The sequence below is a fragment of the Lathamus discolor genome, chromosome 5, assembly GCF_037157495.1.
Source record: "Lathamus discolor isolate bLatDis1 chromosome 5, bLatDis1.hap1, whole genome shotgun sequence".
NCBI lineage: Eukaryota > Metazoa > Chordata > Aves > Psittaciformes > Psittacidae > Lathamus > Lathamus discolor.
In genome coordinates, this window is record NC_088888.1 from 80,118,796 (window position 1) to 80,133,313 (window position 14,518).

Consider the following 14,518-nt stretch of genomic DNA (forward strand, 5'->3'; position numbering starts at 1 on the left):
TCATTTACAGAATCCATTCTGGTGTGGCTCTCTTCTAACCTGTACTTCAGGGATTGTCTATTTACAATGACTGATTATCCTTTGGGTGAAAAACATCAAAGTTTCTCATGTAGCAGCTTACTACAATTAACACCAGGTGACAGGATAAATCAGCATTTCTCTCTGGACCAATTAAGAATTATTTATTGATGTTTGGATAGTTTCAGTGAAGCTGAGAGATTGGCTCTGCTCCATATCTCCCAGAGTGAGAATTTAACCATACTTTACCTAGAAACCAGAAACTGTATTATTTGCCATACTGCATGTTTGAGAGAGACAGTGCTTTTAATTTTGATGAGAAAAAGATCTAGACTGAATATAAAATGCCTTTCCTCAGGAAAAGGGAATTGGTTTGCTTCCGTGAATTACTTTGTTTTCAATTAATCAATATTTTTCAAGGAAAAATCATTTCATCAGTAATCTTACACTAGCCTTGCTGACTTCCTTCCTCAGCACGTATCTTGGCAGATACACAGAATATGGATGCAAAGAAAGTTCAGCTCTCAGATCAAAACCTAGATCTCCAAAGCCTCATGTAGATGAAATGTGACACTACCCACAACTCCCTAGCGAGAAAGAAGTCACGAGGCACATATCGCTCAGGTTGCCCAGTTCATGGTAAGTGCTCCTCTACTCAAAACAACATGATGGTGACACTAGTATGAGATCAAAAAAGCATGGCAATAAAGAAATACAGGCTGCTGAATTCTTTAGCAGACACCAGACAGAAATATCAACAACTGCTTTGTACAAAACTAGCAGATTTCTTTTGACTAGAAGACACACAACTTCTAGAAAGAGAAGACCAGAATCCGATGTCTTTATTTAGAGCAAATGGTACCTTACTCAGCAGTAAGGGAGTCAGAGATGTGAAAGAATAAGGCCCATAGATGATATTCAAAATACATTACTTTTCTTATGGATTTCTAAAAACTGTATTGCCAGAACTGTCAAACATGAAGATATGCCACTAAATATTAGTCTTAAAAACCTACACAATTTGTAACCGATTTAGCCTTTGTTCATTGCACAGAATTACGGCTGCTGAAATCATCTGAGGAAATTCTGATTTCCAGCCTTAATACTACTACTGCTGTCAGAGTATTTTCTGGAGTGAAGTGGGCAGCATGTTCCTCGGATGAGTTCAAGTCGGGCTGGAAGGAGACCCCTTCAACACGAAACTTACTCCTGCTGGCACTTGGGTTTGCTAGGATTTGTAATGAAATGTGATGTGAGATGTGTCTCTTTGGTCAAAGATATATTACAGAACATCACTGGGTTATTTAGAGTTCAAATTATACTAGAAGGAGGCTCTATATATCGTTTATCATGAGCAGCAGATCTACTGTCTGTCTGTATTTAAATTCTATAATGTGTCTAAATACCAAGGTGACAATGTATCATTACATAAATATATTGAACTAATTCAAATTAAGGATTCAGCAGATCTTGTAACACACTAGATATGGATTTGTTTATAAAGGTTTGTCAAAAGTGCCATATGATGGCTCATTACTACTCTAATTAATGAAAAATAGATCCAGTAATATGCAACAGCCGCTGCTATCACTTAATGCTCTGAAACGAGGTTTGCCAGCCATGAAGTTCAAGAGCCTGATTACAGATAATGGACTTAAGCTTCCTGTTGGGAATTTGTTCATTCTGCAGCCTCAACAGAATTTGAACTTGTGACATTTCCATCGTACTGTAGCTTGACTAGAGGTAAAACAGAAGCCGTTGTGGGAAACTGCTAATGGGCTAACTGAAATACATTAAATCTTTCACCGGGCTGGACCACCAGGAAATCTAGTTGCCCTGGAAAAATGTTATATTACTAGAAGGGGGTCAAATTTAAGGTGAAAAAAAAATTTAATTAGGAGCTTCAACCCCCATATTTAAATCTAGAAGTCACATAAAGTTTAGGTACTATAATTCACTGCTTCCAGCATTCTAAGGGAAGCATGCTCATGTGTTCTTCACTTGCCCTTGCTGGGCTTCCACATGTATGAGTCCCAGAGTCTCCTACAGGGACAGTGGAAAGAAGAAGTTCCTCTGAAGTCTATCAGACTAAGACTGGCAGGATCTCACTCTTCTTACCCACACCTTGTTATTTATTATTCCTCATTATTTTTACAATGTGCCACTGCATGGGAGCCACCGTCACAGACTGAGGGTTCATTGTGATCATAAAATCTCTCATATGCACAGAACAGTGATCAGAAGTTAGTTTAATTTAGTTAGGTCACCTGCAACCATGTAGGAGGCCCATCGCCAGAGAAAGAACAACAGACTCTTCATTTATTTCAGTGTCCCTGAATGACCTGACAGTAAGGGGTTGCCATACTTTCTTTCTCATTAGCAGATACATCCTCTTTTACTTCGGGGTTCTCCAGTGAGCATAGCTCCTCCTAAGGCACAGGCAGACACAAAGTTCTTCCTGAGCCTGTGCATCCCTGTCTCCTGAAGGCAGCAGTCAGGAGATGAGGTGCCTGGATTGCTACTCTTCTGCACGGTATAACACAGCAATATTTCTCTGCAGTGCTGCCAAGCTTGACTGATATACCTGAGAGATTCAGGATTTGCAGAACTACATCTTTAAGTATCTGGGAGGGTATCTTGGTATGCCCTGTACATTATATATGCAAACTCATATACGGTCAGAGAAAATGAGGGATGGCAAGCAACTCCTGACATGGAACAAAGTATAAATCAAGGTTTAATACTATACTATTATTCCTTTTTATACAGAAATAAACAAGGCTACAAAGCTTTAAAATAATTTGATATCATTACTAACATGGTCGCATACAGCAGTGTTTGATGAACTGATTTGTTGGGTTAATGACATTGTAGGGACACTAACGTAAGCACAGAGCTTTGGCTCTCAATAAAATTTTTCTAGCGATTAGGTTATTAATGGAAAAGAAAATAAAGGCTGCCTGTGACCCTTGGGGCAATCCTCAGATTTATTATTTCTAGCTTTTAGGTCATTCCCCTGTGTGATTTGTGTTTGATCACAAAAATAATCAGAGAACAGATCTGCTGGAGATATATAGCAAATTTAATTAATAGTAAACAGACTAAGTTTTCTAAAATATTATTGTTTCACTGTAACAATAAGTAGGAAGAATAACTGAACGGATGAGTGAGTAAATGATGAAACAAACGCATGAAAAGTAGTAGGCCAAAATAGGCCATATGCTTTTTAGGAGATTTTAGCACTGAGTTCACAGATTTCCCCCTGAAGCCATCCTTTCTCACGGCTGAACAAGCCCAGGTCCCTCAGCCTTTCCTCAAAGGGCAAATGCTCCAGCACTGATCATCTTGGTGGCCTTCACTTTACTCCTGTTTATTGATGTCTTTCATGTATGGTGTTGGAGGGGGCAAATGGGGATTAGATGTGGTCTAATAAGTGCCAAATATAGGGAGATATAATGTGTCTTCAGCATCTACTGATGATGATTCTATAGCTAGTACATATAGCCTGTTAGCCTTTCCTGCTAGGGCACGCTTTCTCATGACTTCAAAGTCAAGGTGTCAGGTAAATAGTTACTTTATGTACCAAGAGCTGCAAAATTGCTTGCTAAAGGTTCTTCCTCAAAAGATCAAATCAGAAAATCTGTTCAGGGATGCTAAAGACCAGATATGGACAAAAAATCAGCAGGAGAGACACAGAATAATTAATGCTACTGGTTTAGTTTCCAGAAGCTACTTTAGTAGCTGTACAGTGTTTTGCAGAACAAAGTTCCTTTTTCATCCACTGAACCAGCACAGAAAGGCTGCCACAAGCAAGAGATTGTTAGCTACCAGTTAGTTCTGCTAGCAAGTGATGGAGTTGCAAGGGGGACAGAGAAGATGCTTTCAAGGCTACAGGTTGCCTACATAAACATGCAACAAGAAGGGCATGTCAAATCCAGAGAAAGGAGGAAAAAGCACAATTAAGTAAAACAAACCCCAACACTCACTGAGACCTGTGCCAGGAGACCTGCCTCAACTATTTCACAAATAGTAGGAGGGTAGCTATGAGCTGTTTAAAGGAAAGGGTGGAAAATCTACCTAAGTCACCCTATAGTAACAAAGTTTTGGACAAGGAAGAACCCTTTCATTCACTTTTACTGCAGATTAACACCTCAGATTGAAGCTAATCAGTGACAGAAAACTTGCCAGTTCAATGGAGAAGGGAAAGGGAAGAGAAACAAAAGCTGAACTGAACAATCTGCTAGTGTTTCCACACAACAGCATTTGGGAGAGCAGCAAACCACTCTGAGATGTCAAATGCTTCTAGGAAGTTCAAACTGTTTACAGATTTATGTTTCTAGTAAGTTCTAAACAGTCTGATTCCAGTAGCTTTCATTCAGAAGCAAAGCAGGGGTGGGTGTGGTGGGGGTGAGTGGGGAGGGGTATTTATTTTTATCTTATAATAACCTAGAACTGGGACACTCACCTATTACACAGAATGGTTTCCTTGCAAAGCGCAGTCTTCCTTGCCATCCTCGGTATCGACAACAGCATCCAGCAGACCAGATGCGAATAATAAATTCCAAACCAAAGACAACAATCATGACAAATTCCTAGAAGGGGCAAATAAGAAAAATGCCTGTTACAGATAACCAACACTGAAGCATCAGGAAACCTATGATCGCCATGTGTGTCTAGCAATCCACCTTGAGCATCTGAAGATAACAAGCCAACCTGGGATCCTGCTCCCCAGGATGTTTACACAGCTACACACAGGACACAGTTCCCAGAGCTTCCTAATGAATAGTTCGAGTCTAACCTTAGTAACATTAAGTATCTGCTAAAATTGGCTACTAAATATGAAACACTGAAGAACTAAATCATGCAGAAAAAAAATCAAAGCAAAATACTTGGTGACTTTGGATACAGAGGATCAGACCGCAGGTGATTTAAACAGGCAGTGAAGAATATGTTATATATCCACATCCATAAAATCAGTTCTTAGTTTGAAGGCTGTATGTGTTGGTAAATATATTCTTATTGTAGCAATATACAGGTGAAGTGATTGAGATGATGCAGAAGCATTTAGGAAATAACTTTTTTCCCCAGAAGGTTAAAATACATGCAAGTGTCATTGCTTACAATGGGTATGTAATTGTTTATAAGATGGTAAATGAATGTTCACACTACGCCTACCTTTCCCTGAACAACTTGTGAATGGAAGCATTTAAAAGTCACCTTTCTTGTCTGGCTTGCATTTCTTTCACCCTGGAACCTTTTTTAAGACTGTTCATTTTAATAACACCAACCTCTATATATGCCATTTTTACTAGAAGAAATTTCTCAGTAAAACAGTGAGGACAACAGAGTTGCCTCTTGTATTGCCTGTTGCAATACAGCTTGGAGCACAGTTCAGCTCCATACCTTAAGGAAATTTGAATCCCTATAATATGCAGTGATTTCGTACATACATTCTGGTATGTAATTATAAACTTACATACTTTTCTGGAATGCCATCATAAAGTTATGGGGCATGAAATCATAAAATAAAAATCTGTATGTGCACCAAAAGAACAAGAAAAATACTTGAAGGAGTTTCTTAAGCAGTTCATCAACAAGATGAGGATAAAAGTTGTATTTTATCTGGCAGCTGTATGTATTTCCATGTCCAGGAGAAAGCTGTTCCTTGTCAGCCAATTAATTTGTTATTCCTGCAGGATGAGGACTAGTGAGGTACTGGTTAAGAAATCATTGCAAATGAATTAAATAGAGGAATATTTGCAAGGGCACGGTTGATCCAACATCGACTTTTCCCCAATAAACAGTTTGCATGTTTTTAGACTGTAAGACACTACAACTCTACAAGCCAATAAGGCTGTAAATATCACATACGTCAACTCAGGCATTAATTTACCTGAAAAAATTACATTATTAATATTGTGTCATGTAATGGCACTTTACTAGCTTACGAATAGTGGCAGTACATTGAAACAAACACTGTAAATTTAATTTGCTTCTGTTGTCATAGAACAATTTGAAAACAAAGCATTCCTTCCTAAAACCTATCGGCTTGTATAACTACATCACACTGAAACTGAAAGAGTTTTTAGAGCCTCCTTCAGTGTCTTCATTTCCAGCTTTGTAAGTCCCATACTGAATGCCTAAATCACAAAAGCAGGATGAGATACCTCTGCTAAAACATGGCCAAAAAAATGATAGATTTTTTCTGTCAGAAAGGAACGTGGAAAAATGAGTGTGATTGTTCAAGATTTCCTTTTTCTTCATCCCACTACAAGAAACATCAGCTTAATTCCAAAGACAGAGTTATTGCACAATTTCAGAAAGGATTATGTGCAAAATTGAAAAAATTCCCCCTATAGTAACAATAATTCTTAGTAGTTGGCTATCATGTGGTACATTTCCTTGTAGGAAATTCTGTGTAGATGAAGAACAAAACAGACAAGAAGCCAACTGGAAAAAAAGAAGAATATGTATTTTAGTTATTTAACTACTTTTATAGTGGAAGTTAAATCATGGATTGTCGAATCTGGTTTACACATTGTTTGGTGATGTCTCTGAATTTATGAGGATGGATGGCAGGCACTCAGGTCATAACATCTGATACCCCTGATAAAGTCTCTTCTTTGGTGCAGGGGTAAGAAATACTGAAGGAATGGAGGCCAGTGAAGCATGAAGCATTCTTCACTTCCAATAAAACATTTTCCTTGTTAAAATCTAATCACATTTAATTTGACTGAAGTTTGTCATTTCCCTGGAAAACATATTATGTGTACAGATACATGAAAAACACCTCCTACTTTGTAAGTACACTGAAACTGTCACAGGCATTTTACAAGAGCTGATCTACACACACAGGAGTGTGTCCTTTATCATAGTCTAGACCCCAGTAGGGCCTCTAATAGAGAATTGGGAAGAACAGAAAGTACTTAATGATTCTGGCAGAACTAGTCTACAGCTTCAATTCAGCTAAATTAGCATCACAAAACTGCTGGTAGATGTTTAAAATAGGTAATTTTTATTTGGCAGTTTACTATTCTGTTTCCCATTAGTGCTGCGCAGTTTTGCATTCATCATCTGTACTACTTATTGTGTGCTGAAAGCACATGCTTGAGAGTCTCTTGTACTACATGATGTAATTGTGTGTCAGAGGCAGAAATCCTATTTGTTGCTCACACACACAAATGCATAAACATGTACTGCAAAGAGAATCTTCTCGAAGATATATCTGTTCTGAGAGAGAAAAGAGCAAAATGATGTGGGTTTTTTTTGTTGATTTTGTTGGGGGCTTTTTGATGGTGGGGTAATAGCATAAGATTTGCTTGGAGAAACAATGTGAAATATCTCTGTTCATTCCTTGAGAAAAATAGTTACTATTTCTAGCAACATTATGAATTTATGCATGGTGATATTCTCTCAAAATCAACTGCAGTTTCTGCTAAAAGTAAATTTTAACAACAGCTGCTGTAGTTATGGTGAGCTCAAATACATTAAATATGGCTCTGTGCTTAAAGAATTGCTGAATTTAAAAGTACTATATAAGATTTTCTTCCACACGTACCACATTTCTGGAGGTTTTAAAATACAGTATAAGCTTTAATAACAGAAAAGAAATTGAACAAAGTGGAGAGAGGGTTTCACACGTACTGCACTTTCTGAAATAGCGGTATTTCAGAATGATCCTAATATCCTGGTCACTCCTACTTTCTCAAAGAACAACTTATCTGCATACATATCATCATTAATAAAGTCTAAAGGAAAAAGGTTTTCCTAGAAAACATGAATGCGTTGAAACAGAACTCTTTATAGTATGTGTGTGTGCATATATCTATAAATATATATCAGCATATATAACAGTTGTTTATTTTTTTTTGTATTTCGGATTGCTCCAGGTTGAAACCAGAGAGAAACAATATAATTCTGTGATTCCATAATCCCACACCACTGTGAAAAAAATAATGTTTTAGTAATCAGTTCAGTCAGTCATAATGTAAATGCAAATCTCCGTCAAGCTTAATGCAGGCCAGGGAATGACATTAGTTTTTCCTGTGGCAGCTGCACAGTTATGAGGTTCTTGGTTTTCCACATACAAAAATTGGAAGGATGCATCCCAAAGAAGATCAGGACTTTTTTTTTCTTCTTTAGATTTCATTTTCAATGGCTTATTACAAAATTAAGCATAAATCTAGGCATTACAATAACTTGATTTTAGTTCTTTAGCAATTGAAACAGAAAATCAGAACATAATTAGAAAGGCATGTCACAGAATACATCATTAGACCTCATATGTTTTGTAGGCTTGCTGTAGAAATGATGCATTCAAAGTATATCTGTTCTACATATAATATGATGGAACCCTGTTAATTTTGGATTATGTATGAAGTATGAATAGCAGCATTTACAACAGAATGGGAAAATTCTGCACTGTTTATAAATCTGGCCTCCTTCAAACTTTAGCAAGGCTGTATTTGAACTGATGAGCAAATTTTGGTTTGCTGGAAGCCTAACCTTTCTGTTCCTAGGTAGAGCAGGAATGCCCTGGCCTTTGCCATTACTTCCCCTATCCCTCCCACCTTGTCATCCTTTCCAAATCACAGCTGCCTCTGGCTTCATCACAGTTACCAAAATCTGTAACTTTTTGCTTATTTAAGCTCACAGATAGCCCCCACAGTACCTGATAAGGCAGATGCATTGGAGGCTTGGACTGTGCAAAGTCTTTCTTCTTTCTCAAAGTGCAATTCATCAAGACTGATGAACTTTTCATTCTGAAATATTTCTACACATGCAGCTCCAGTTGCCATGGGGCACTATGCATATGCAAGAGAAGCAAGGCTGAAACTCATGCGCTTTAAGAGAGTTAGTTGCTCTTGGCACAAGAAACGGGTGCCACTGTGCTCCTGAAGTTTTTTGCACTGCAAGTGCTTTGGTTGCTCTGCCACTGAAAAAATGAGGGTCACAGAAATGTCAGGAAAGGACAAAGATGTCATCCAGGGCAAGGTTTCTATTAAAAGAAGGACCTGGAGGACTCTAATGAACAGGGGTGTTAATTAATTAAATCAAGCACACTTTGCACAATCCAGATACAACAAACACTTTTTTTTCTTCTTTCTTTTTTTTTTATATTTTATTTTATTTAATCTAATTAGGATACAAGTGATGATTTGTTGAAATTGTCTACATTAATATGCTTCTCAGGTAGTTTTTAATGATAAGGATTTCCCAAATCGTTAACAGCAAAACCTTGGCTTTATCATAGCTTTCTTGCTTATTAACATAACTGCATATTAAAACTTAAAATAATTTGCTGCTGCTGAAATCAGATGCCTTGGTTGTAGACTATCATTTCTGGGAATTAGAGCCTTTTTTTGAGATAAGAAAATGACCCAAGTTGAGCACTCTGTGCTGTTCTACAATGCTCCTGGTTATTTTTCAGTGTGTAAATGAGTTTGGATGTAAGAAATCCACCCACAAGACAATGCTATTTTAATTATATTTCTTGCATGTAAATTGTGTTGTTAAGTATTCTAATGGCTAATGAAGTAGACCAATAGAAGCTGCAGACTGATGTGAGGAGCTGCCTGCCTTGAGCTCACAGGAGAACTGTGTCTGCAAGTGGCATTGTCAGAAGCCTGGGAAATGGACTAGAACAAATCAAATTAATTCCCTGAAATAAGCTTTAATAAGGCCACAAGTGTTTCCCTACTGAATACATCTCTGCAGTGTAGCTGCACTGCAGATGCTCATCTGGTGTAAAGTAGCACAGCCTCAGTACACCAGCACAAAAGCAGCAACAGGAGGAGCAATGTCATCTGATACAGCTCAGGAAGTGTCCCCTCTTCCCTAAAACTCATAATCAGGGAAATCCAGAGTGTTCAAATCAGATGGAAAAGAGGGAGAATAAATATTTTCTCATTCTGTAATTTACAGCTGACTGGTTTAAGAATGTAACCTGCTGCTAAAATCTCACATGAATGGTTGATACCATTCAAATGGCAATGCTTTATTGCCCGTTGTCAAAAAGGATGAGATTGTTTTCTCATTCAGTTGAAGCAATAACAGAACATCTCAGCTTCTGCATCTCTCTCTCAAGGAAAAAAAAATCCTCTACTGATTCAAAGTACTGAGCACCAGAGTTCAGCTCTACGCTTTAAACAGACACTATCAGGATGTCAGGGAAAGCACACCACTAGTCTTGTCTCAAAGAAACCTGAGGAAAGTTTGAGCTTTAAGTAGTTATGATGCAGAGGCTGGTGTAGGACTAGGGATGTTTCTGTTACACTGGCCAGTTTAAAACAATCAGATATGGATATATGCATTCTCTATAGTTGAAAATAATAGTATAATTTGAATGCATTTGTATGATTCTTGGTTCAACATTAGAAGGGGAGATCTTTGATCTACAAAGCTAAGAAGCATATCTACGCATGCATGCATACACTTAAGGAGCTAATGTTTTAATTCTTTCCAACTGCAGTTTAGCAGCGATAGAGGCAGCCATAAATCTGAAAACATATCCCAGAATACACTCTATTAGAGGCATATAAATCACAACCAGAGACTTCAGCTCCCAGTGCAATACACAAGAAGCACGAAATGAAATTTATGCACCATTTTATCATTTATCAGTTTTATAATGAATGTGATACTTTTACTATGCTTGCTTTCCAAATTATGATTAAGATTTCCCATGCTGATTCTACGTTAATAGAGGATTATTGAGAAATCAGTTCTGTGCCTTTTAATCTAATGTGCAGCTACAAGTCTACTGATATAATATTAAAATCCCAGTGATATGCTTAGTTTTAATTAGCCACAGTTATATTGGACTTCTGCTATCCAACTCCCTTTAAGCTTTTTCTTTTTATTACTTGAAATGGCACCTATCAATCATGCTTCTTTATTCACTTACAAGAAAAAAAAACAGAATCTTTGTCAAGTAAAAACAATTTTGAACCAGATACTGCAAGTAGGCACCAGAATTAATTATTTAGCTGCCATTTAATTATGTTTTTCATCACCTCTCATAGAGTTAATATTCAGTATTTACCATACCAGACCCAGTATATGATTCTTAGCACTGAAACTGTGCTAACCTTCCTCAGCAACCACAAGGGAATGACAGACACTGTTCTGCCTCTCCAGATCAGCCTATTTCACACCACCACTTCATACCACCACCATGGACCAACTGCTGAGGATCTGCCAGAGCCACAGGATCAAGTCCCACACAGGCGCACTGGGCAGCTGTGATCCCAGCCTTTGGCCGTCATGGTCACTGCGATTATTGTGTCAGTGCATGTGTGGGAAAACACATCCCCAGACTCCTTTTGGCTTTTGATGGACAGTTATTCTAGGAATACCCTGGTCACCACTGAAAAGCCTGTTTCAAATTGAGAAAATAGCAATGGGAAACAATAACTTTGCCACCCAACATGTCTATCCTGCTCTTCTGCAGACACAGCATCACCCTTAAATATGGTGTTTTCCAGGCATTTGCACTCTCAGTTTTGTACCATATCTTTTATTTATGTGTCAGGTACAACCACCTTTCTGAGAGAATTTCTGAAAGGGTTTGATAGCCATTAAACTCACGCTATAGAATAATTTTCTGCTTTACAAACATTTTTGTATCCTGCTTTGTATTCATTCATGTTTTCTTTCTCTGTAGAGAGATATCAGCAGTAAACGGTCTCATTTTGGCTTTAAAATTATCCACATATTGAAAACAATGAAGCTCTGTACAGCTGTACCCAGGCCTTTGCATTTCCTTTGTGATTTCTTCACGCATTTTTTTCTGCTGTAGTCACATTTCTGATGTCAAATGCTACAGGCAGACGTTCAAGCACATGCCTCTGTAGCAACACGGCTCCCCAGTCTTCCTTTTGAAATGTTTGTGAAAAATCTGGTATCGTTTGCTGTGTCCAAAAGAACGGGTGTCAGAGCCAGAGCAGACTCTGAATCCTTTTATGTTCTGGCATCCATGTTGATATTATATCGATGCAAGGGCTTTAGGCTAATTGTTACGGTCGATCACACGTTATGTGAACTAACTGATAACATTTGACATGCTGTATAGCAGAGTGGGATAGGAAATTCATTCTCTTATTCTTTGGTCTTAGCATGTTTGGAGCTGTTAAATCCTAGAGACTCTGCAAATGATATTTCCTGTGTTCTTTTTAGCTATTTCTACTTGCAGTTTCCCGGTTTGCAAAATCCATTAATATTTCCAGAAAACAATTTTAAGAAAATGTTTTCTGACAATTGGTAACTTCGGGCTAAGTGGACTGGGCAGGCACATTGCCCCATCACCCAAAATTCTCCTTATGCATTTAGTTTCTTAAAGATGCTAACTTCTGTCACCTCACCAAACATGGCTGTTACTTGAACAGTTGAAATCTTGAATTCTTTCGTTACAATATTTTTATTCAGTTCCTTAGGTACAGTGAAAAAGTTGACTTGGTTCCCTCTGTTCAATCCAATAACTAGACTTTGAGAGCCAGTTTACCAAGACTTGTGTTTTACAAATTATGCCATTTGCTGAGAATTTTGCAGCTTTTCCTATTATCTTTTTTTTTTCCAAGGCTTATGGAATTTTGGACTCTTCGAAAAAGAAAAGAACAAACCCCTTCCACATCCTCTCAAAAACATACATATATCTTTGTTAGACATTCATTTCCTGTGACCCTATCTTCATATGTTACAATCAGCCAATTCCTGTCTGGTTCAGATGTAACATTATTATCCTGCCCATGACATACACCCTTTCCTTAGGCACTCTGTGGAAGCTTACAAGTTTAAAACAGCCAGTACTTATTTTGCTAATTCATCTTTGTAGCTCACCAATAGTTCATGGTCCTCAGGACTGGACTTTGTTCCAGTGTGTGTGTCTGTGCATTTACCATCACCTATGCTTTAAATTCCCTGGATTTTTGTGCTATAGGTATGTCTGTTCTAGATCCTTACAGGTATTTTTTATGTTTGCCTGTATTTTGATACTTATTTGCTTGACTTCACAGTTTTTAAACTGAATCTTGTGAACAGATATCTTCTCCCACTTGAGGGAAGTTCACATTTTAACGGTAGCAAGCTATGTCTTCACATCTCTGCAAAGCAACTGAGTAGTCTAAGGTTTCTGTATGTTATTCAGACGGTGGGTTTTCTCTAGGTTTCCAAACAGCTTTCTTACCACTGATGTTCTGCCTTTTTCAGCATTCTTTTTCTCCAGATATTTAGTGTTTTGTAGCCTTTTCCTTATATATTATTTATAACCATGTACTTTGGGTTTCCTCTGGAGACATATTCTGTATTTCCATTTGGCAAATTGGTATTTCCCTAACAAGGATCAGGTCTGAATTTCTGATAGAGAGTTTGATATCTATCCATTTTTACTGTTGCTATCTAAACTGTTTGTAGCCTGTTTCAAGGAGGTAGTTCTTGCTCTCCATATAACAAGTTTGGATCCTTACCAAACTCTGGCAATAAAATTCAATTCTACACAGTCTAGCATAAATTATTACAAATCTACGTCTATGGAAAATGTTACACTTATGACTTGGAAGTGATTTCCCATGCTACCTTTTTTCACTTAAACTGATAAAACAAGAAGGAAGACATGTCATGGAACAGCAGTTGCTATGCAAGGAGTGTTGCTCATTTGTCCTTGAAGAAGGTCAAGGACAGATGTTTTGGTTCTTTAGCACAATGTGTTAATTAGCCTAAAATGAGACATGCTTTTCCCTCCTCAAAGAATTATACGCACATTAATCTGAACCCTGACACTCCATCACTAGCATCTAATCCTCCCCATTTTCCCATTCTTAATCTCAAAATCCTCCTACAAATTCTGTGTTCTTCTGGAGAAAGTGGCCCCTTGACTGGCTGGCTAAAAGTCTCTTTTCCAAATAACGTGGACAGGTTTGTAGTTCTGCCTGCCTGGGAAATGTTGCGGCAGAGACTGTGAAACTGTATCTTACCTTCCACTGCATTTGCTGTTAAATGCTGTAGCATTTGAGGCAACCATGCATAGTTATCTTTAAGTGATTCACTTATGAGCCTCATCCTTGTTCTGATTGCAGATCACATATAGTAACACCGTTTTACTCATCAAACCCATTTAAGCTTTCCCAGTAGAATAATAACGTATCACGATTTTTAATTACAAGAAAAAGATGATTCCATTCAATGTGTGATTCTTCCCTTTACAAAGGTTATTTCTGCTTAATGCAGAAGAAACAATGTAATCAAACCCAGAACCATATCAATAATAGGCTTATACCAGTATTGAGATGTTTTTATTCTCTGATGTGTTTGAAGTGTATTTTATCATCCTCAGCACTATTGACAATATATAGATATCTTTACAGTTTTATGTGTGGTGCCATGTTCCTTTCTTATGAAACAATTTTTATTGCTAGTTTCATCTCTCTCCATAGCTACAGTGTGTGCTTATTTGTTTAAGAGCTTGGTTGGTTGGTTGGGAGTGCCAACGCTGCCTTCTGACAGA

The 14,518-nt window shown here is 37.8% G+C and overlaps 1 protein-coding gene across 2 annotated transcripts in view; it reads right to left on the reverse strand.

Annotated features, from left to right (window-relative positions):
- KCNQ5 (potassium voltage-gated channel subfamily Q member 5) overlaps positions 1-14,518 on the reverse strand; it is a 277,823-nt gene that overhangs the window by 65,102 nt on the left and 198,203 nt on the right. For both annotated transcript variants that reach the window (XM_065681426.1, XM_065681424.1), the window contains exon 3: positions 4,484-4,610. In XM_065681426.1, coding sequence (XP_065537498.1) covers positions 4,484-4,610 — 127 coding nt within the window. The remainder of the gene's footprint in view (positions 1-4,483; positions 4,611-14,518) is intronic.